The sequence below is a fragment of the Apostichopus japonicus genome, chromosome 14, assembly GCF_037975245.1.
Source record: "Apostichopus japonicus isolate 1M-3 chromosome 14, ASM3797524v1, whole genome shotgun sequence".
NCBI classification, from domain to species: Eukaryota; Metazoa; Echinodermata; class Holothuroidea; order Aspidochirotida; family Stichopodidae; genus Apostichopus; species Apostichopus japonicus.
The window spans coordinates 24,965,825-24,988,307 of NC_092574.1; the positions used below are offsets into that span (position 1 = coordinate 24,965,825).

Below are 22,483 nucleotides of genomic sequence, written 5' to 3' on the forward strand. Positions count from 1 at the left end.
AGACAAATTTGGCTTGACCACCGACATAGTACACTGTGTGTTCAATCATGAATTTGTGCATAGGAGCGTTCACAATGGATAATAACTCAATATTCAATCTCCCCTGTTTATCACCAACAGGGGACTTGGCTTGTATTTGTTATAGGCAGGGAAGATTTTAATGTCTCTCAGTGTCATGTTGCTCACCTTTGCCTGAAATTTTGTAGCTATTTGATATAGGAAAGCACAGTTGGTGATTTTCAGTTTATCCTTCAGAAGTTCTTCACAGAGTCCCTTTAATTTCATCTCTTGATAACAGTCAGCAATCTGAAGGAGATCTGTAATCAATGATGAAAACAACACATAGGTTTTATTTTAATATTCAACACATATAAATATTCATTCGTCATAATAATCAGCAACAGCATTACAGCAATCTGTAAATTATCTGAGATCACTGCAGAACAACGCTTATCGCATGATTCAAATATCAAATAATTATTCATATTCATCCCATGCATCTTGCTTACAGTTTATGCAGCAATGTGAATTGTGATTAATAAAGATTATATATGTGATCACTATTTTGGTATATAGACAAGTGTGTATACTGATTTCTCTTGATAACAGTTAGTAACATCACATACGTTTGTCATCAATAAAAGAAACAACACTAATATTTGGATTTCAATGCCCAAGAAATAGAAATATTCATCTCTATATCGGTAAAAATCAGCAACCTAAAGAATATCAGTGATCATTAAAGAAGAATTGTTAATGCTTAGTTTTCATTATTCAACAGGTATGAGTGTTCATCTCAAGCATCATTGGTACAAATTAGCAACCTAAAGAATATCACTGATCATTAAAAGAATGATGGTAATGTTTTGATTTCAATATTCAACAAGTGTGAATATTCTTCTATCTAGAGCTCATTAGTAAAAAATAGCTAACCTACATGTGATCAATTAAGAATAAAATCACTACAGTATAATCTAATTGACGAATTTGGAGAATCAGAACCTTCAAGAAAGTACTTTGAAAACATCTAGGAAGTTTTAGTCTGCTAAAATTAGGAGACAATACCGATAACCGGTAAATACTCAACTTTGCTTGGTTTTACTTGAATGCCAGTGAAGATACAATAGACAGTAGCTTTGAGAGCTAGGTTAGGGCCGGGGATGCAATCATGTCACTGGGCCCCCTTTTGAAGTATTATTTCCACAAAAATGAAAATGAGAACACATCATCTTCATTCCAAAGTTACGCAGGCCCCATAAATGACCAAGGGCTCCAGACTGTAATCCACCTGACCCCCTTCTGACCCCCTATCATCAAGCAGAACAATAATTTAACTACAGACATTTTAACAGTATGAATGATGTCCTTCTTTCTCAACAGGATGCACCTTTCTTAATTGTTTATTCACACATCATGTGAGAAACTATAAAATGAAATAACGCACTTACCTACAGCAACATCGAATGAAAGTTTGTTTGTTATTGTCCCAGTGTACACATACTCCATGTAAGTATTGAAACCATCATAGGTGAATCCTTGGATGGTTATACCTCTGCCAAAAGATAACAAGTATTAATCAAATTTTTACTGAAAAAAAAGTATAATTTACTTGCTTAATTTGATATGTACCGGTGAAGCAAAATCTGCAGAAACGAATCGCAGCATCTTTATGCAGCAAAGCCAGTTCTTGATTGCTAGCTTGGTAATAATTCGCAAGGGATGTTCCATTATCCAACAAAATTGCAATAAGAGCGCTCAGTTCACAAATTAACTTAATATTATATAGGATCATTTTATAATACATCTTATCAAAGTTTACAAAGATGATCACAGAGCAGGGACCGCAACTGTACTGTCGAATTTTACCTCTATTTTAAGATTGTCAATCTTCTCATTTCAAAATTAATTCTTCAAAAACAACTTACTCTTTCTCTCTTTCTGCCCAGTCGTTCTGGAACATCCTTCGGAAGTACTCACTCCTAAGCAGAAGAAAAGCAGTAGGTAATAGAAAGAGCTAAAAGACATAGCTGTAGCACATCCAAGATTTATCAAAGGGCAGGGCATGAGGCAAATATCGTTAACTTGTGAAAATTCAAATTAGTACACTAGGCTAGGGTTTGCATGCCTCAGGTCACTGGTCTAACTGTTTCAAATTAGTACACTTTGATAGGGTTTGCATTAATCATGCAAGGCCTGGAAAGGGAATGCGAAGTGGTGACACCATCGGGGGGGGGGGGGGGGTTATAGGGATGGAAGCAGTTCAGAAGGATATAATCCCAAACATCAACAGTTGGTTTTTCTCTTCTCTTTGTTATTATCAATTGGCTCCTATCGAAGTTTAATCACCTCAAGGACAAAAACAAGTGCTCAATTAAAACTAATACAAACTTTCTTAAACCTTACATAGATGACCACAAAAATTGCAGTTCATGGCAAATCTGCCAATATCATCATAGTAGAGCTAAAAACATATTCAGTTAGTTTCTATGATTACTTAAACTAACCAACGGAAACTTGTTAGGGAGTTGAGATGATGAAGTACCTTACAAATGAAGAAACAATATCATTTAAATGAAAACCAATGGAAGCATGTAAATTCAAATAAACTTAAACAAAGTGTGTGTGACTGGAAGTCTAAAATCTGTGAAGCAGTTCTTAGAAGCTCGCCTTGCCACTGACAAACTTCCCCCATCACTTGAACTGTCTTTTGTACAATTAATGTGACATAAGCCATTTTGTTTGTCAACTAAGTCTAATGGTGAGTAAAGCTTACATACCTCATTACTTATCAGCCTTACCAATGGTTTTGCTCATGGAACCATGAAATTAAGCCAAGAATACTCATGTTCCATGGGAAATGTCGTACAAGACATTTTGACATGATTTCAAAGTGTACTTCTGTGGTGGCAATGTTGAGATTTTTTTCTCCTTACTTTTTTCACTGCAGTTTACTGTTTGTCAAACTGATCTGTAAAGCATGAATTTCACTGTCCACAGTTGTTTGTAAGAGTACGGTCAAACATTCAGACAACAACATCCATAACAAATACTGGCTTGCAGAGTGTCACCTCAAACTCTAACACCATTAAGAAACCTTCCAAATCATAGACATCTTTTGAATCCTTAAACTCAGATTGGTGAACACAAGCTTAGTTAAAGGTTAAGGCACGTGGCAATTCTAAGCTTTGGATAACTGAATTAATCAGTATGACCATTCTAAAACATTATGAAAACTTCCAAAGCTTCACTAACCTGATCATAAGAATAGTTTTGTGTGCTCTAATCTTCTGGTTCTCAACAATGAATGTGATGTCTTTAATTTCCTGAAAAGAGAACAAAGGTAAACATAAAGTACAAGAGCGTCTCTTGAAAGATTCTTTCACCATGCCGGACATGCGCATGGTCAGAGTAAAGAAAATTCTCCAAATGTTCATTTCCATTTGGAACGAATCTACATGGAAAAAAACACAGTTGCAGATTAATACATTTGACATGTTTAAAGTAATATTTAACACACTATCCATTCATAAAAATAAGACTGGATTAAGATTGAATACGCTGAGCATACTATGCACATGTCTGAGTAGAGCTGTACAGTAGTTATACATAAAGTACAGTCAGGGTGGCAGAGGATGGTTGAATATGGGTGGAGGGGAGTGGGGTATCACAAGCTTTGATGGGAACAAGGACATGTAAAAATTAAATATGAGGGGGCAACCCACAAAATGGATCGTCACATGTGCATTCTGTACGACAAAATTCATTAGTTTAACAACCTAAAAAAAAGCCTAAAAGGGTCACTTTCTAAAAACAAAACTGGGAAATGTGGGGCAGCATGTACATGTGCTATCTATGCCCACTCCCACCCACTGGGCTTTACGTCCCCTGAATATGGGTTATATATTGACTCCGCTTACTAGAGATTAATAAACAGTTCCTGTAGAAGCTTACCTCATCTTCAACGAGACAATTCTTCAAACTGGTCAAAACATCCCCTCCATATCCTTTAGGAACAGCTATTAAGTTGTAGCAAAAACAAGCAAAAGAGGTGATTAAATATCTGAGAATATATTCTGACAGGAGCTCAAGTTTTCTCAAATCTTGCTACTGCATTTATGCAGATCCACCTAATCTAACTTGGCACTGGATTGGGACATGAACACAGAAGTCTATTACTTAGTACACAAAAACGAGAAAACTAGACAGATGTTGTTTGTGTTAGAAATGAAATACAAGAAATGGATCAGTCTTAATGAGGTTTCTATGCAAACGTTCTGATTGCGGTGTATAAATGTGATTCTAAGCAAGTTTTGTTCAAGGTGTAAAGAAATAGCAAATTTCAGTAACAAAAAACAAAACAGAAGAGGTGATAGAAGTACCATTGAAGGATGAAGAGTTTCATTATATTATTCACACAGGAAAGTAATATTTCAAGCAACTTGCATTAAGATAGCTTTGGAAATACAGAGAACATTGACATCTACAAGCAAACAGTCAAAAAAGTTTCAGATTTGAAGCAGACATCAACATGAAGATATTATAGGAAGTAAACATTTTGGAAGAACATTTGGCGGTCTAACATCACATACCACCTACTATGATCCACTTCAGGGAAGATTTGAGGATTTGAGCAAATCAAAACAGGTTCTTCATTTGAAAATCCGACCTTTAGAAAGACTGCCGTTCATTTTTCACCACTGGCCACTTCTGCACCTTTCAAGGCTATTAATCAGGAACAGTAGCCTGTGTGTTATGTAATCAATTTGCCTAGCAAAGCGAACGAGCATAGAGAAGTCACTTCCGCAGCTCAAATTTCCCCCGATCTACTGCGAGAGGCTATTGAAATGCCGCAGGCAGGTAAACTGTTATGGCAGTGGTATTAAAGACCAACTATGGAGACTTTTCGATGAACATAAAATAACCCATTTTACTAAATTTTCTGCTTAAAATTGTCTTAAAACTAGTTGTTTATCTGTATGTGTTCCTGTTTTAAGCTAACAGCTTTTCAAAAGCTCGAAATTGGAAATCAAATACATTACAATTGTTCGCCAGCTGTGTATAAACAGTGCCTATATCAGCGTTTGATTTTCGCGGGATACCAACAATGACGTCACACGGTGACCAGAGGCTCCTTTGGGTCAATCTCTGTTTTCAGACATTCCAGAGGTACATGTCACGTGACTACCCAAAATGTCCATTTTCGTGGTCGTTTTTTATTGGTTATAGTAGGTTTTCGAAGATTATTTTTTACACATGTTGATTATGGGTATGTAACTCCCAAATTAAGAAAATCCCCCCAAAAAATGTTGTCTCAAAAGTTGGTCTTTAAAGGGCGCATTTTCAAATGATTTATATCACCCATATCCTGATTTAGGGGCAAGATATTGGGACGGGGTTGTCAACTGACAGTGTGGGATAACTCTCTATTCCATATAAGTATCACATTATCTGCCATCGGGATTTGACTTTAATTTGAGAGAAGGAGAAGAGAATACATTGTCACAAAATCAACTTGTTAATACTTTGGAGTGATCAAGATGGTTATTTTTATGGGCTTTTTAACCTAAGTATTAAGTAGCCCCAAGGCAAGATCAATATTCCCAACCTAGCTTCTACCCAACACTACCAGTCCATAATCCAACAGTGTACATTCAGCTGTTTTATACCAAATACTAACTGTAGAAACATACTAACCAGATACTATCGAAAGTGGTCGCCAAGTAACAGGGGGAGATGAATAACAAGCGAAGGCATCGTCTAAGGAAGACAACTCAGTTTTCATTGGTGACTTAACCAATTCAAATCGACATCTTCCCCAGATGTAGACTTCACCTGCATCACTGAGGGCAGCACAAAGGTCACTGGCATTAGTGGCAGCAACCTGGGAGAAGCTGGAAGAGCAATACAATTTGATATGAAACAGTTAAACATCAAGTACCTTCTGTTTCATGATAATGACTGTTAAGTTTAAGTGTATCAGGTAAATTAACTTTCACCAATTCCTAATATGGACATTGAGTGGTTGCTACTGGATGTCATTACTAATTGAAATTTTAAATTCATTTTAGCAACTGATAGGGCCCAATATCACTATCGCTGCACTTGTTCATGAAGTATTACAAACAGTGTATAGTTTGTGTACCCCATGATTCCCACGCAAAGAACACTGAGCTACACTGTAGAACTGCACTATTCATGGCTATCAAGATAGAAACTAATTCTCATTTGCAACGGAGACTTATTAAGCTACCAACATCATGGCAAAAAAGCAGTTACTCATTTGCAGTTTCACACTCAGATAACGTGGAGCATGATGATGCAAACAACATGGCAGCATGTTCACAACATTTCAAGTGTCCTCTTGACCACTGAAATGGTATGGTGTGCTAAAAGTGCAATAGACAAAGATAAACTATCCAGTACAAATAAACTACACACACAGATGGCACTGCTAGTCTGCATAGATAATCTTTATTGTTTGATATTGAGTCAGCCTTGCTGCAGGCATGTTGCAGCTGCTGCTCGTCATTTTGAGCCGTACATACCCAAAGTTACCAAGTATACCTCAAACAAAGATTACGATATATATAAAAACCAAGAGCTCATCCTAAATTCTACAATCAAGTGAATATTTATGAGCATTTGATTAATGATTTGACTGGATTCTCATCATTTTGTCACCTAGCTAGGCACAGTTTTTCTTATCAGTATTACAGATGAAAAAGCTTGCCATAAAAGCAAAAAAAAAACTTTAAACAAGAGCATCAATGAAGCAGTGTCTCAATACTGGAAGTTCTAATTTCGATTCCTCATTTCATATCTTTGCTCTGTCTCTACAACTATCAATATCAATCATGGTACAACAAATATAAAGCTTGCATTTACGCTACTTTGCCACGAATAGTCTCTGCAGGTTACACTTCATTCTGCGAGTGTTACCTTTAGCGCTCATTGCCTGTTTGTCGAGAGAACGGCGTTGCAAGGTTTAGTAATGTCATAGAAAATTGAAGAACTTGTTTTTCATGTGGTATCCTTCATCTTGGCTCAGTCTCTGTTGGAGTTTTTGGTCATATAGTTTGACATCAATGACAACGGCCAAATAAGAAGAGGCGAACAACTCGACCATATTCTTGATGCCCGCCTTGAAAAAGCTAGGCCTATCAACCTACTGTATGTTACTGTAGACTGTAGTGGTGACTACCATCAAAACTGTGTCCACTTCCAAGTATCAAAACAACCCACGTTTTCTATCTCAATTTTTCTGACATGAAGATTTCATGGATTTATGACTTGGAATAAATAATGTACTTAGATTACAAGTTTTTAATTGAAAGTGATGGGTGGCCTTCTCCTCCCCTAATAGCCACCCCAGTTCCTCTCCATTTTAGTATTTTCTCTTAATTCTTTGTATATTTGATGTCAAACATCACAGGTTCAAAAGAAAGTAAGCATACTTCTTATAACCTTATAGTTATACATCTTATATCCTTATAAATAAAACATAACCTTATCCAATTTTTATAGTCTTATAAAAGTTGTGATGCTATGGCCGGCTCCTCTCTTATACATACTCCAGTGAAACTTAAATGTGATAGATTATTATTTTTGTTTTTAATTCTTTTTTGGGGGGGAGGGGGCTTATAGAAATATACCAAACAAGCTGTTATTAATTCATAATGTTGCTTCATTCTAGAAATGCACAATATACACTCTATTCCAAATGAATAGTTGTTGTATTATCCCATTAACATTATGTTAAAATTATGGAGTCACAGTTAATATATAAGTTGGAAACTAAACTTAATTAAAACACACTGTAAGGCAATCAAACAAACTTACCCTGGCTCAAAAGCTGCCTGAACACCAATACAATGCTAATGTGGCTATTACTAAATGAAGGCCTAGGCCTAATATAGGATGAACTACTGTAGGCCTAAGTAGCCTTCAGCAGTACAACAATGTGTAGGCCTATACGTAATTATACAAAAATACCTGATGGGCAATCAAGGGCAATCAAACAAACTTATCATGACCCTTGCTCTGAAAAGCTACCTGAGTAAAATCCTTAAAGGGATATTACTAAAACCGTGGAGCTATAAACAGACGAAGGCCTAATATAAATTAAATGCACTATGTAGCATTCAGCAGTACAACAATGTATATATGGAATTAGTGTGCAATACACTACCAGCTACGTACCAAACAACAACAGAAAATTGGTCGCGAGGGTAGCCATTTTCGTATATCTAACATGTAGCTGTCATGAGTCATAGCCAATCTGCTACAAACCAGACTTGGAGGCGGGGCTTAATCATCAAAACAGGGAAACGTGGGCAAAAGTGCCCTGCAAACAAGTTTTGGATCGTGTGCAAAAAAGGCTTGCAAATACTGTGTTTCAGCCCGATTTGGCCCAATTTGGACATAAATCGGTGAAGAAGTCTTAGAATGAGATACAATTCTGGAATAAAAAATAGTAACTTTTGTTGGCCTATATGATATATGCTTGCTCTGGAGATTCCAGAGAAAAAAACTTTGTATGAAGACGCTGAAAATTTTTTAAGAGAAGAGAGAGTCCCACTAACTGTTACAATATCTCTATACATGTAATGTATTGAGATAAAAACTACTTTTTCAATAGCTTATCACTATTCGAAAGTTTTTTCATGGATGATGTTCTGCAATATATAAACAGCATCTTGTTGTGATATTGATTTAAATTTGCATATATTAAGCTCCATTTACCTGCCAAGCTTCTCTGGCAACTGAGTTGCCCCAGTAGCATTTGTAACATCTCCTTTACCAATCTGTCCACTGGTACCTTCTCCGCAGGCATACACATGTCCAGATCTGGACAAAGCCAAAAAGAAGTTTCTTCCACAGACAATCTGTGTATAAATTGTATATAATTAAAGTCTCAATATGTGTTTGCTGATGAATTTCTGAACACAAACTTCTGAAGTGGATTCAATGTTTCTTATTCTAAATGCACTCTGACCGGGTGAGTTCAATGGAGAAAAGCTGTTGTAATCAAAAGAAAGATATTTATTTTCTGTTGCCCTTATGCCGTGAACGATTTTCTGTAAAATCACTGCGACCGCCAATGTCAGCATGTGCATTACACAAATGTAAACAAAATAGTCTAAACATGCAACCTAATCAAGATTTAATGCAGTCCTACTGTAAACTCGTATCATCCACTTTTCACAATTCCACAGAAACGTTTGAAATCACCTGTTTATTCATTGCAATGGAAGGAAATGACACAATTTTGCAAGATACATCGGTTAGACCAAGAGAAAGGTACAAGAGCAGGGACCTAAGACAGACTAGCTACGAAAGTAACAGTAAGGTTAGGACTAACGGTCATAAACAAGAAAGAGAGATTAGAATAGCACGTGATCTGTTGGACAGGGCTTGCAAATTTTGAAATTTGTAGAATCTACGGACTCGTTAATAAATCTGCCAAATTTTATTCACTCAAACTTTTTAACGACAGATAAGTCAATAAAAATAATGAATATTGATATGAAAATGCCATAGAACGGTGTCATTTTCACTGAACATTTAGTGCAGTAAGCTGGAAACGTCAAGACAGCAAACAAAGAAATTATGTGTGTTTTGGAAAACAAACATAAATTGTAAAAAAAGGTGAAACCATTAAAAATCAAGCATAAGTGGCTTATTGATGTCATATTAAGATTTTTTCATGTCTTTAGTTTTGAGTGAGAAGGAATATTAAAACTGGTATATCTACCATATTAACTGCTTGGAGAAGCTGATCGTCACAGATGTCTCTATCACATGACCATAATGATGGGCTAACAATCTCCTTTACAAGGTGATAAATGATTTACAAAGGTTCTGCCTACACATACCTGTTTAATAACAACACTTTTCAAGGAAGTGACTTGAATGGGTTCTGCATAATTTTTTACACTAGTGTTGGTTCCAATCTGTCCTTGGGCATTACTTCCCCATCCGTATAGCTGCAATTAGAAACAAGGAGCATTATAACCAAATTGATGTGCTTTACAACAATATTTAACAAACAGGGCACATTATTCTCCTGTTCATATAGCTGCATTGAAAAAAGATGTAACTTTATGGTGTCCCAATCAAACAAGACAGGTAACATTAATCTCCAATTCCAATAGCTCCAACTACCAATATAATACATTATTTTCCCATTTATATACATACAATTACAAACAAGGTACTGTACAGTACTACCTCATCCATACAGCTGCAGTCTATTGGTAAAGGGACATAAATTTATTGATGGGGTAAGTTATGCTCATTACATATTTGGATTATGATCTGAGTTGAACCATTTTCATTTCAGCACATCAAAGTAACTATTAAGATTTCACATGATCATGATGTTCAAAACAGCCAATCCTGATCATCCTGTTTACATGACCATTTTGATATATATATATGCTCTGATGAAGATGTTACTAGTAAAATAAAAGCCTTAAAAATAAAGAATAATCCAAATAAAATCAGGACAAAAATATAAGAATTCTGTAGCCACGTTACGTCGGCCAACTATAGGGTTAAAGTCATTGGACAAATCAACCACAGATTGTCCCTGTTCCAGTGCATAGCCCTAGAGAGTACAGAACACACTGTATGACAACACTGAAAACTTCTTCATCATAACCATAATATTGTACTTGTTTGCATAGTAGTAGGGCTAAATGCACATATTTAATTGTTCGTCTTATTTCAAAATTATTTCATTACTAAATATCAAACATACATTGATCTGGCGGTCAAAATACATGGTGGTCTGTACACTGAATTGTCAAACCATCTGACCTACAGTAGTGATGGATGTATGGCTGCCCTGATTCCCATCTGCTCAAAGGATACACATGTATAATGTTGGGATACACAAATTGTGTACACAAATTGTGTACACAATTTTAAAATATAACTAATTGCACTTCTCAGTGTTTGAGGGGCCATTAATGGATGTCAAATTTCATAGCTAAAGCAATAGTTACCTCACCATTATCCAGTATTGCGTATGATGAATATTGGGCACAGGCAATATCACAAACAAATTTTCCTCCTATTAAAAGAAAGAAATGCACTTTGAATTCAATTTTATCATCTAAAAAAATGATAATTTATCATTAACTGTAAGGTATTGCAAGTCATATTCTGTCATCTAATTTTGCCAATCTAAATCTGTATTTGTAATGCAAAGCTTTGTCACAATCAACAGCTAGTGAAACCATTCATTGATCATTTGGTGCCTCACCCATAACCAAATATAAACCACATACTTTGTATACTATACCATGTAACCAAGGGTAACAATTAACCCCACTCTTGTTAATGCAACCAAGAAAGCGAATGGGAAAGGATTTTGTGAGAAATTCAGAATAAATCTGTAAATCAGCATTATGGATTCAAACCAGTGAGCCTAAGGATTACAAATCCTGTGCCAAGTGAATTTCCAGTCTTTACTTGGTATCTCTGTACAGCCATTTATTTGCTGGGGATGTCAGTCAGAAGCAACATTCTAGGTTGTATCGAGTGAAACAGAGGTGTGATCCCTATCCATTAATGCAATTATCTATGTTACATACCCTCTAGTCAGAATTCACAAATTTACATCCCAAAAGTTGTAATATTGACCCGAAAGGACAGTTATTTTACTACAGTAAATAGCAACATGTGCTTGTGGAAGCTGGTTTGTCGAAAAGCTTATTACTTACATCTGTGAGCTATCCAATTTACAGAACAACAGACTAGCTCTTTTTGTATGTTTTTTACAATATGGAAGACCATTTTCAGATGGGACACCATGGATTTCTCCTGGATGAAAAAAACCTACCCTACCTTGGTCAGCCTGGGGTCGAACCCACAACCTTCTAGATGCTAGCTTTCACTGCTTGAAATGCCACTGCCTTTGTCCATTCCACCTTGGCACTGTTTTATATTACAACACCCAACCTTTTATAAGTGAGATTGGAGATTGCTTATAAGGCAATTTATCTAAAATTGATCTCTTTTTTTTTCTTGCCATTCTGTTGATAAATACTCACCAATCGATGCTGTTATGGGCTGTGGACCAGATCCATTCTGACTATGTCCTAATTGGCTATAGTCTTTAGTACCCCAAGAGTAAATCTGTCAAAAAGGAAACACCAATGTGTACCTGAACAAATTTATTGGGGAAAAGTGAGGTGTTCAGGTATTAATCTTCTTGTTTCATCAAATATATAACATAGCTATTTAAGGCAGCTGTGTCAAGGATAGCAATTATTTCAGTCAGTTTTAGCTTGAACTGATTAAAAATATGGCTCTAAGGATCATTTGGAGTCTATTAAAACTTAATACCCTCATCAGAAATGTTACTGGCATTGACAACAATTCTGAAATTGCACCCCCAGTAATGAGTAACAGTAACATGTCTTTTTAATATGATGGTTGAAACACTTGCAACAGTGCCTGAATTAATTACTTATTCAAGGCCAAGTGGTGGAATTGTTTGGGTCATTTTGGGTATGTAGGCTGAAGCATTGTTCTAAGGCTCAGTCCAGGAATGAAGATCCTAGCTTCCACTGCTGAGCAGAGGTATTGTTCGACCACTCTGCCTTACTAACCTGCAGAGAGAATAATGCATTCTCATCCTTAAAGGCACTGAAGACTCGCCAAAAACCTTGTGCTGCCCTCTGAACCATTGCTTGCAACTGCAAGTGAAGTTTTTTTCTTGTCACTACAAAATGCAGACAGCCATGAAACATGATACCTTGTTATTTTTTATCTAGACCTGAGCTGTCCATGGCTGCTATGTACACTGTGTTTTGGGTGTTGACCGTAGCTGTATTTATTGACGGTACACTAGTGTCTAATTACCGACAGTAGCAACAGTAGCAAGCTGTGTGTGTATTTTCTGGGATCGACGGTGGAGTCTAACACTTCTGTTACACCTCATTCGAAACTAGGTCAGATTACAGGCATCAGACGTTTCTTTGTGCGCGAGTCTTCACTCCCTTTATAGCCGTCTGTCACAGGAGTGGTACATTGTGTGTATTCAGTCTTGTCTCAACATAATGGTGTGGTAGAGAGCCCAAGGAGGTACGTTTATTTCTATAAGCTTTGTATTATGTGTCTGAAGTGTGCATTGAATCTTTTGTTGAAGAACAGAACCCTTTGGTATATGTTACAGTAGGTAATTTGTATGTTTCATATAGTAATGCAGTAATTGAACTTAAATGTCACAGCACATATTTGTATCACTTGATTATACATTTATGTAACATATATTTTAGTACATTTATATAATTTGTATATATTTCATACCACTTAGTTATATTTTTGTTATAGTTTTCACTGAGAAAATTAGAGATATCCAGTCGAGACCCTTGGCTCATCTTTACCTGTCCACTTGAGTTGTGACCACACCACCATTGCTACAATATATGTAAGTTGCCATTGGTAAACCCTGATTGGTTTTTCAGAAAAGTACCCTCCATCATAGTTCAAACTATACAAGGACCTTGTGAATTTAGCTCAACCAAACGTGGCTCGGAACGTTCATTAGTTTAAGACTCATTAGCTTACTATACCGTGCAACCAATAAAAATGAAAGGAATAACAGAAACTGTACAAAAGCTGCCCCGGTTTAAGCACAGCTATCACTTTAGTACCTCCCCATCATCAGTGAGGGCTAGCGTATGAGTATAGCCACAGGCAAGTTTGGTGATATGATGTCCTCCGAAGTTTGCTGTTATTGCTGCAGGTACGTAAACCTGACCAGCAACTCCATTTCCGAGATTGTTACTTTGACCATATCCCCACCTACAACAAAGAAGAAAAACAAGAAGTTGCTTGTACATTTCTAGGGCTATTACACCCTCCCTCACCCCACCTCCATTTCATAGACCTTCTTACCTCAAAATAAACAATTTAACAACCATCCAATTTACATACATGCATACATGTGATTTGCCAGCTTAAATATTAATGTATTATTATTAATATTTAATGTTTGTGTATTTTGCAACTTGTGTGCTAGCAAATATATTTCCTAGCTCTATTTTTTGCTATAGGAAATTTATTGATGTAAAACTGGAAAACATCCCCCACTTATGGCAAAATTTGTTTACATGTACACAGAAAACAAGCTAGGGCACCATCAGACAATGAAACTGTATATATGCAAAGAAGCTGCTTTTAGAAATTTGTCATAAAATGTGATAACTTAACATTGACTATGTACAGTAGTTGACAATCAATGATGTCATTCTCATTTTCATTGTTTTTGTGGGAGGGGTGAAGGCAGAGTGGTTGGGTGGCAAAGTGAAGCAAAAATGATGGGGTGAGGGACAGTGATGGGGAGGGGGCAGGTGAGGGGAGAAGGGGAGAAGCAAGTGACAGCTAGTAAAGGGATGTGATGAGCAGGTAGAAATGAGGGAATGCGAAGGGGAATTGCACTGGCATGAATGACTACAACGAGCATATAGAATTATTAAGCTGTGCCAGCAGCCAGGCTGTAGTAAAAGGGTAGCTGCAGAAATTGGAGAGAATGAACCTACTGTACATGAACCTTTCCAACAAAATAGACTTACAGTAGTGTAACCAGAATTGATGTAATCTACAGTACAAAGTAGTGTTAGACAGGCTGGCTAAAAAAGACTAGTAGAGGCTACACACTAACACTGATGGGTTTAATATCTTTGATTTGATACTCAATTCAAAGTCCATCATCCCAATGTAGATGTTTCACAAATGCAATTTCGTAAATTAGTCTATGACCAGCAATCTAGTCTACAGTATGACCAGCAAACCCATTTAATTTGTATGCAAGTTGCTTTCCAAAAACTATTTAATGTCTAGCAACCACGTTGACATATATATACAAGTAGTTTTCGAAAAATGTACAAACCCGCAGGAGAGGTGACACTTTCCCCTCCCCTCACACGAAAAACAAATTTTTATATCGTAACTTAGGAAAATGGCTCCGGGACTTCATATTGGGTCAAATCCCTTATTCAAGCACACAAATTATGCTGAGAAGGGGCCCAGCTTTGCAAATTTTTCTCCTGGAATTGACTTTGCAAGGTCAACTTAAAAATTGGACTTCACCATTTTCAATAATCATTGCAAAGCCTTATTAGAAGAGAAGCAAAATAATGGAAATATGAAGTATATAAATGAGTATTGACGTAGATCTGGAAAATATCAAAAACATGAGGACATAGAGTATTTGCAACATGTTATACAGTACAGTCTGTACAAACCAGCAGAAGGAAGGACCTCAATTTCAAAATCCTGTTAAAAGTTCTGGCACTCTATGAATTATACAAGGAAGACCAAATTCCAGTCTTTACAATTTAAAGGGTGTGAAGACTCGCGCACAAAGAAACGTCTCATGCCAGTTATCTGACATAGTTTCAACTGAGGTGTAACAGAAGTGTTAGACACCACCACCGATCCCAGAAAATACACACACAGCTTGCTACCGTCGGTAATTAGACAGTAGTGTACAGTCACTACTGTACATGCAGCCAGTACGGTCGATACCCATAACACAGTGTACAAAGCAGTAATGGACATCTCAGCAGGGAGTTGTTTTGGAACTCCCTGATCTTAGGTCCAGATAAAAGATACAGTAACAAGTTATCACGTTTCATTTCTGTCTGCATTTTGTAGCAATAAGAAAAAACTTCACTTGCAAGCAACGGAAAGTTAACTTTTTCACAGGGCGGCACGCGGTTTGGGCGAGCCTTCAATGCCTTTAAAGGCTGCAAGATTTGCCTTTACTTACAAGGATCCCAGACCTGGAAAGTGAATAAGGGTGATCAAAAAAGGATCAATACTTTATCCAGACTTGTGTCTTTAAAAGAGACATGAATATGAGAGTGTAATGAAATAGTGTAAAAGGAAGTAATTAGAAACTAGTTGCTTGAAAATAATGTGATCAACAAGCATTAAAGTAAGTAAAGGTGGAGATTCATGGGACACACACACCCTCGCACACGCACACCCTCACACTCATACACCCACGCATACACCCACCCTCACCCACACACACACACACACCCATAAACACCCATACACACTTCAAATGAACTCAAACAGTGACTGCAGAATGATGGAAGAAGCAATTAGACATGACAACATATAGTCAAGTGGGGTAAAAAAAAAAACAATTTACCTCAAGTTTGCTCTAAAAATTGATGAGTAAGAGGTATTGTTTTGGTTCCAATGTTCAAGTGTGTGGAGTGGGATTCTTTTAAAGAGAATCTAACAAAAATAACTTTTTTGTGAATGGAAAGTGTCGTTTTTTTGCCCAAAATTTGCTTAATTCAGGTTAAAAAACAAAACAATGCAGGGGTAAAAAAAAAACAATGCTAGAAAATAGCTATTTTCTTCATGAATGTATCTTAAAATCATGTTTGCATATAGTTACATCTAAGTATGAGCTACTATATTTACATGGAAAAGGAAAAAAATTGTGAAATTGTCTTAATTCGTAATTATGGGTGGCTCGTGTCATATGTCATGCTCAGCCATATTCATACTGTACAGTGTGTATATGATGCTACACAAATGTGGTGTAATATAGTAGAAACATTAGAGTTGAGCCAATTTCAGTTATTTCTGCCCAATTATTTAACATTTTTGACACATGACAGACATGAAAACTATTTGCCTAACCTCTAAAATCAACATTATGGAAAAATTTATCCATTCGGGCAAAATAGGGAGTACATTGGAGCCGGAAAGTACTTGTTTTTTTTACCCCATTCGCATCATTTTTGGGGGTAAAAAAAAACAAGGGCCCCCCATGAAGCGTGAATGAAGTTGGAGTAATTCTACCATGGGGGAGTGTAATATCACTAACTGCTATGCTGTAACTGCTGGAATAATCTCCACATCATATAAGCTGGGTATGCAGGAGAAAGTTTCGGATATGTGGTACAAACTTCAAATTTCGCTATTTTAGCATTTGCTTGATTTGATGAAGCGGTGATTGGCAGCGAAGTGACATAGAGTTCCAGAAATTATATATAATAATAAACATATAGGACTATCACCCAAAATAAATTGGAACTTTGGCTAAATATTCCCCTTCTATGAAAGGTTTTTTTTTTTACCCCAACTACCCCCTTGTTTTTTTACCCCAACTGACTATAAATGGGGGACACACCATGGAAACAGAAAGCTCGAGATGTGGCTGAAGACAGTACTTACAGATGATGTTCCTGTGGCTGTGTATATACACAGGTATGTATATGATAAAAACAGGTACTAGTACCCATACATGTTGACTTACGCATATATTTCGTTGTTAGTAGTAGCAGCAAGGACATAACCAATAGAACCAATTGCCAACAGATGGATCCCTTTCTTACTCAGAACATCAATCTTTTTTGGTTGTAAGAGTGTCTTTATACCATTTCCGTGCCCGAGGTAACCATAATTATTAGCATCAGTGCCAAAGCTATAGACATCATCATCAGTAGTCAGAAAGAGAACAGAGTTTCCATCACCCCCAAATACATACGCCACCTTAATCTTCTGTCTTAGTTTAGAGTCAATCAAGCCAAGAATTGGCCAGACAGCTTTAAACTGTACCAATGACATCTGCACGTGAAAGATATATATTAGATATGGAATTTTGTTAGGTTGTAGTTATGCATGATCTTGTCTTATCACCCTGATAGATTGCTTGATTGTACAGTATATATACTTGTAATTTCACAAAAACTTATAAATTGACAAATAGCCATCATCGTAATGTTTTGAACTACTAAATGGTTGATTTACTCCCACAACAAGACAATTCTTGTGTTGGATAAAGAACAGTAAATGCATTCTAGGTTGCATAGTCCATTGACAAATGAATTTTTATATGTAAGGTTGTATATCCTGAAACCTTACATGTAAACCACCATTGTGGAGGGTCTGGGCCATTATGCATAGAATGATGATTGTAAACTGTAAGAAGAATGTTTTATGTAACCAGCTATCAGAAGGTAAAAGGACAAATATGCCGTCACACTAAAGAGTTTGTAGACCTTTCATTAATGTTTGACAATTTTGTGTTACCCTGTACATAAGTAATTAGTTACAGTATGTAACGGATAAAGACACTTTCTGGGACGCAAACATTTCTTTTACCAGAAATGTTGTGCATCAACCCACTAACTTATCAGTGATGCATATATTACCATTACAATCAAGCCTGCCTATAGAAAAACAGTCCTCCTACAAACTCACGCAAGCATTTATAATTTTTTACTAATTGATAGCATACAGTAAACTACCCCAAATACTGCCATTAAGGCCTTGTTCACATTTAAGAACGCAAGGGCAATTATTGATCTTAAGTCCACGAGGAGGATTACCAATTAAGAACATAATACGTTCACATAGAACGAGTGAGTTTCGTATTCAGTCCTCTTGCGAGATTATTATACTGCGCAGGAGTGAAAAGGTCATATCAGCTGTTTACATTCCCTGTGGTTTGTCGTCCCAATGTGCTGTTCTAATTTGGTAGTACTCTGTACACAACTGTGCCCGAACGTTTTAATATTGCATATAACAGTATACTGTATACTGTATTCAAATTTCAGACCAATCCGTACCACTATGTACCATTACATGTTAACTTAGATTTGAATTTCTTACAAACTCTTCAAATGGATGAGCAAATGATCTTGCTAGTCACTGTTTTACTACATCGAAGGCATGCATTTATAGGTAGTCTAGGCCCCAAATTATAGCATGCTTTAATTGCTAGAAGTTTTCACAAAGTACTTTCATGGAGGTCTATAACTCTCTAAATTGTTCTCAGACATTTTTAAGGAACATACAAAATAACTGAATGTCCCAGTGTGGAAAATTTCCTCGAAGGTTGTAGTAAAAACAGTTTAAGAATTTTGACCACAGGTGACCGTATTTGAATATCTTGCATATGTAGGACCAATACGGCATACCTTTAATGTTAGGTCTAAAGACCTAGTATAAAGGTCTATGCGTAGGCTAATATGCTTCATTATAGGCTAGGCCATACGTAATGGTTTTAGCAGTTATTAACTGCCGCAGCAGCAGATTCCAAAATCATCAGTTTGGAAATAAACGATTTTGGCCTCTCCAAAAATCTGTGTGGCATACAATGAATTAAAGTTTATTAGATTCTGATACTTGAAGAAACAAACACAACGTACAGTAGGTTTGCCTCACTGATCTGTACACTGTGCCGTATGCCTACTGCACGCTCAAAAATACCCGCCAAATTACAACTGGATAGAGCGGATATTATAATCGTAAGTCCGTGACCGTTCACATTACATTTATTAATGCATAAATTCTCTTACACAGGCTCTCTAGTGGATAAGCAGTTTGCTAACAGTTTTATTTTATTTTGATAATTTACATTTATTAAGAACACAAGAGGGATTGATTTGAAGAAACCTCGATAGGAGGATTATTCTTAAGAACACATGCGGACTTGAAGTACAAGTATGCGAGCGTTCACACTAAGGGAATTAATTGCCCCTGCGGACTTGAAGTGCGAGTGTGTTCTGAGGTGTGAACAGGGCCTAAGATTCATCCTTGGGTGCACCTCATTAATTGACCAGCCACTGTATGATTGTAAACACAATTAAGTGCTCTAACTGCGCTCACTACTTTCCTGCGAGAGAAGTCAAGTTTGGCTTGACCACTGAAATAATACACCGTGTGTTTAATCATGAATTTGTGCAGAAGAGTGTTCAGTATGGCTAGCATTACCAATTCGGGGAGATATTCAATCTCCCCTGCTTTTGGTCAAAACATAGGGGACTTGGGTGGTATTTGCTATAGGCAAAGAGCACCATAATGATTATCCTTACACTAAAGATTGATTGCCCAACGTACAGTATATGGTCATTTTCACAATCAGTGGTGTAACTTCCAATATTGGCACTTATTGCTTTGTAACTCAGTGACCAAATACCAGAATTCTTAGATTTTTTGCCATTTGACCATCCTAAGTGAAGTCTACCTTGGGTAGCTTAACGAACTTTCTTGGTTTCTTCAGGTTTGGTGGCCATAAATATGCTTAAAATATGCTAGTTCAGCCGTACACTCTCAACTACACTGTTTTTGTCAGAGCCTGTACTTATTGGTGGAAGGTATTTTCCAGTTCTTATTTGATTGATATTATCAACAAGTGTCCAAACTAAAATGCAATTGTGTTCCCCAGGTTTCCTTCCTTTCCTTCTCCAAGGAACGGTGGCTAGATTTTGTCGTTTCGGAGGTGACATTTTCCGTTAACAATTGGTACCTAAGTTTGACTGCAACTAAGTTCTAGTTAAGCAGTGTAAATTTTGTTAAGTAAGGTTGCATTATTACAATAACTAATGTGTCTAATATCTGGGCCAAAAAATATTTTTCATTTGGAATTCTTAAGAAAATTGTGTTAACTTCAAATTTAATGTTAACTTTTCCGTTAACGTTTCCGTCACCTCCGAAACAAAGCATTCTTCAGCCCAAGATTTATGTGAACAATAGTATATAGCCATTTTGAACTTATTAAAATATACTTCACCCCCTAACGTAATATTTGATTAAAAGTTGTGACAACATGACCAGTCGTTTTAATTTCTGGGAGATTCTTAACTTTCCGTTAACATGCGTCACCTCCGAAACACCTTGTCACCTCCGAAACAGGTTAGTTGGAAATTTGATCTCTACTGATCCAATAAACATCTTCCTTGGTTAAAACTCATATTACAGTACTTCTGTAGAGGTGTAGCAACCAGTATGATAATTCTTTTAAAAGGTACTTTATTAATTATGTTAAATTTGAATTTAACTGTAAATTAATGTTTCGGAGGTGACACAATATTGTTAACACTACATTTTTTACATTTCTGCTGTTTGTGTACCATCATATGCTAATGGATGACTTGATCTACCTTAGAAAACACTGTAACAAACTGAACAAAGTATTTATGAAACTCTCACATGCACAGTTGATGAATAAATTACAAATATGTGTTTTTTTGCCACTTTTTCCCCTTTCTGGACAAGAGATAGCGTACCATTGCTTACATTAGTGCTATTAATAAACTTGAATGAAATGATCGATTAGTAATGAAGTGCTGTCCATAAAAGATCACAATCACCAAACATGCAGTTTTTAAAACTTTATTAACATGGGACAAATTTATCAGATATTAGCTCAATCTGCCTGTGGTCTTTGCTATGTTTCGGAGGTGACATTGATTGTTTACATGTAATATACTGAACTATCCCTTTGTTTGAGCATATTTCTGAAATATTCTACTAATGCATACATTTGTGCTGCAGTTATATGTTACCTTCTGTGAGTTCTACAGTGCTGTTGAGTACATGTTCACAGGTTTAATTTTGCACCATGTTGACCTATACCAGTATACACATTAATATGCATGATTCCCACTATAACCACGGAGGGTTCTACTATTTGGTCCAGGTAAATACCCTACAAAAGTTCAGAATATTTGTTCACAATATGTAGACCTGCTGCTGTAACATTTGAAGCAAAGAGAAAGAATCTTATTGCTTCTTTAATGAGCTGTTGTTATCACAGCAAATTGTCTAAAAAGAGATTTGCCAAAAATAAATAAAATTTTGAACAGGGAATTCCCCTCCCTTTTCATAAAGGGAGTGAAGACTGGTGCAAAAGGAAACGTCTAATGCTGGTAATCTGACCTAGTTTCAGTGAGGTGTAACAGAAGACTGTGTTAGACACCACCATCGATCCCAGAAAATACACACACAGCTTGCTACCATCGTTAATAGACACTAGTGTACAGTCAGTACAGCTACAGCACATTGTACAAACGATACAGCGATGGACATCTCAGGTCCAGCTAAAGATAACAAGGTATCACTTTTCATTACCGTCTGCATTTTGTAGCGACACGAACAAAACGTCACTTGCAAGCAACAGAAAGTTACATTTTTAAGATGGCCGCACACGGTTTGGGGCGAGTCTTCAATGCCTTTAACAACCAATTACAAACAACTAACCTTTATAGAGTGAAAACTCATTTAACTCTAGATTGTTGCTCCAGATGGTCTCTTAGGCCTTGTTCACATATAAGAATGCAACCTGGGCGATTATTGATGTTAAGTCAGCGAGGAGGATTAACTAGTTAAGAACAAGACACATTCACATTTCAGAACGAGTAAGTTTCATCTGTTTGCGAGATTAATACACTGCGCAGGCGTATAAAGGTCATATCAGCTGTTTACATTCCCTCTGTGCTTTGCCATTGTCTTATGTGCTGTACTAGTACATACTACTCCGTACACCACTGCACCGCAACGTACAATCATCGCACATAAACAGTTAACTGTATTCAAACAACTCCGTCCTGGCATTACCATAACATTTTAACCCAGATTTGAATTTCTTCCAAACCCTTCAGTGGATGAGCAAACGATCTTGCTAGTCAGTGTTTTACTGCTTGATGTCGCATTT

General features: G+C 36.6%; 1 protein-coding gene across 1 annotated transcript in view; it reads right to left on the reverse strand.

The window, feature by feature from the left end:
* Nucleotides 1-22,483, reverse strand: part of LOC139979446 (RCC1 and BTB domain-containing protein 1-like) — a 36,883-nt gene that overhangs the window by 5,525 nt on the left and 8,875 nt on the right. The window contains exons 2-13 of the mRNA XM_071990240.1: nucleotides 17,300-17,610; nucleotides 13,668-13,818; nucleotides 12,060-12,144; nucleotides 11,010-11,077; nucleotides 9,876-9,986; nucleotides 8,743-8,885; nucleotides 5,695-5,891; nucleotides 3,952-4,016; nucleotides 3,253-3,323; nucleotides 1,926-1,979; nucleotides 1,449-1,552; nucleotides 187-317 (exon numbers count right to left, since the gene is read on the reverse strand). Of these exons, the coding sequence (XP_071846341.1) occupies nucleotides 187-317; nucleotides 1,449-1,552; nucleotides 1,926-1,979; nucleotides 3,253-3,323; nucleotides 3,952-4,016; nucleotides 5,695-5,891; nucleotides 8,743-8,885; nucleotides 9,876-9,986; nucleotides 11,010-11,077; nucleotides 12,060-12,144; nucleotides 13,668-13,818; nucleotides 17,300-17,610 (1,491 nt within the window). The remainder of the gene's footprint in view (nucleotides 1-186; nucleotides 318-1,448; nucleotides 1,553-1,925; nucleotides 1,980-3,252; nucleotides 3,324-3,951; nucleotides 4,017-5,694; nucleotides 5,892-8,742; nucleotides 8,886-9,875; nucleotides 9,987-11,009; nucleotides 11,078-12,059; nucleotides 12,145-13,667; nucleotides 13,819-17,299; nucleotides 17,611-22,483) is intronic.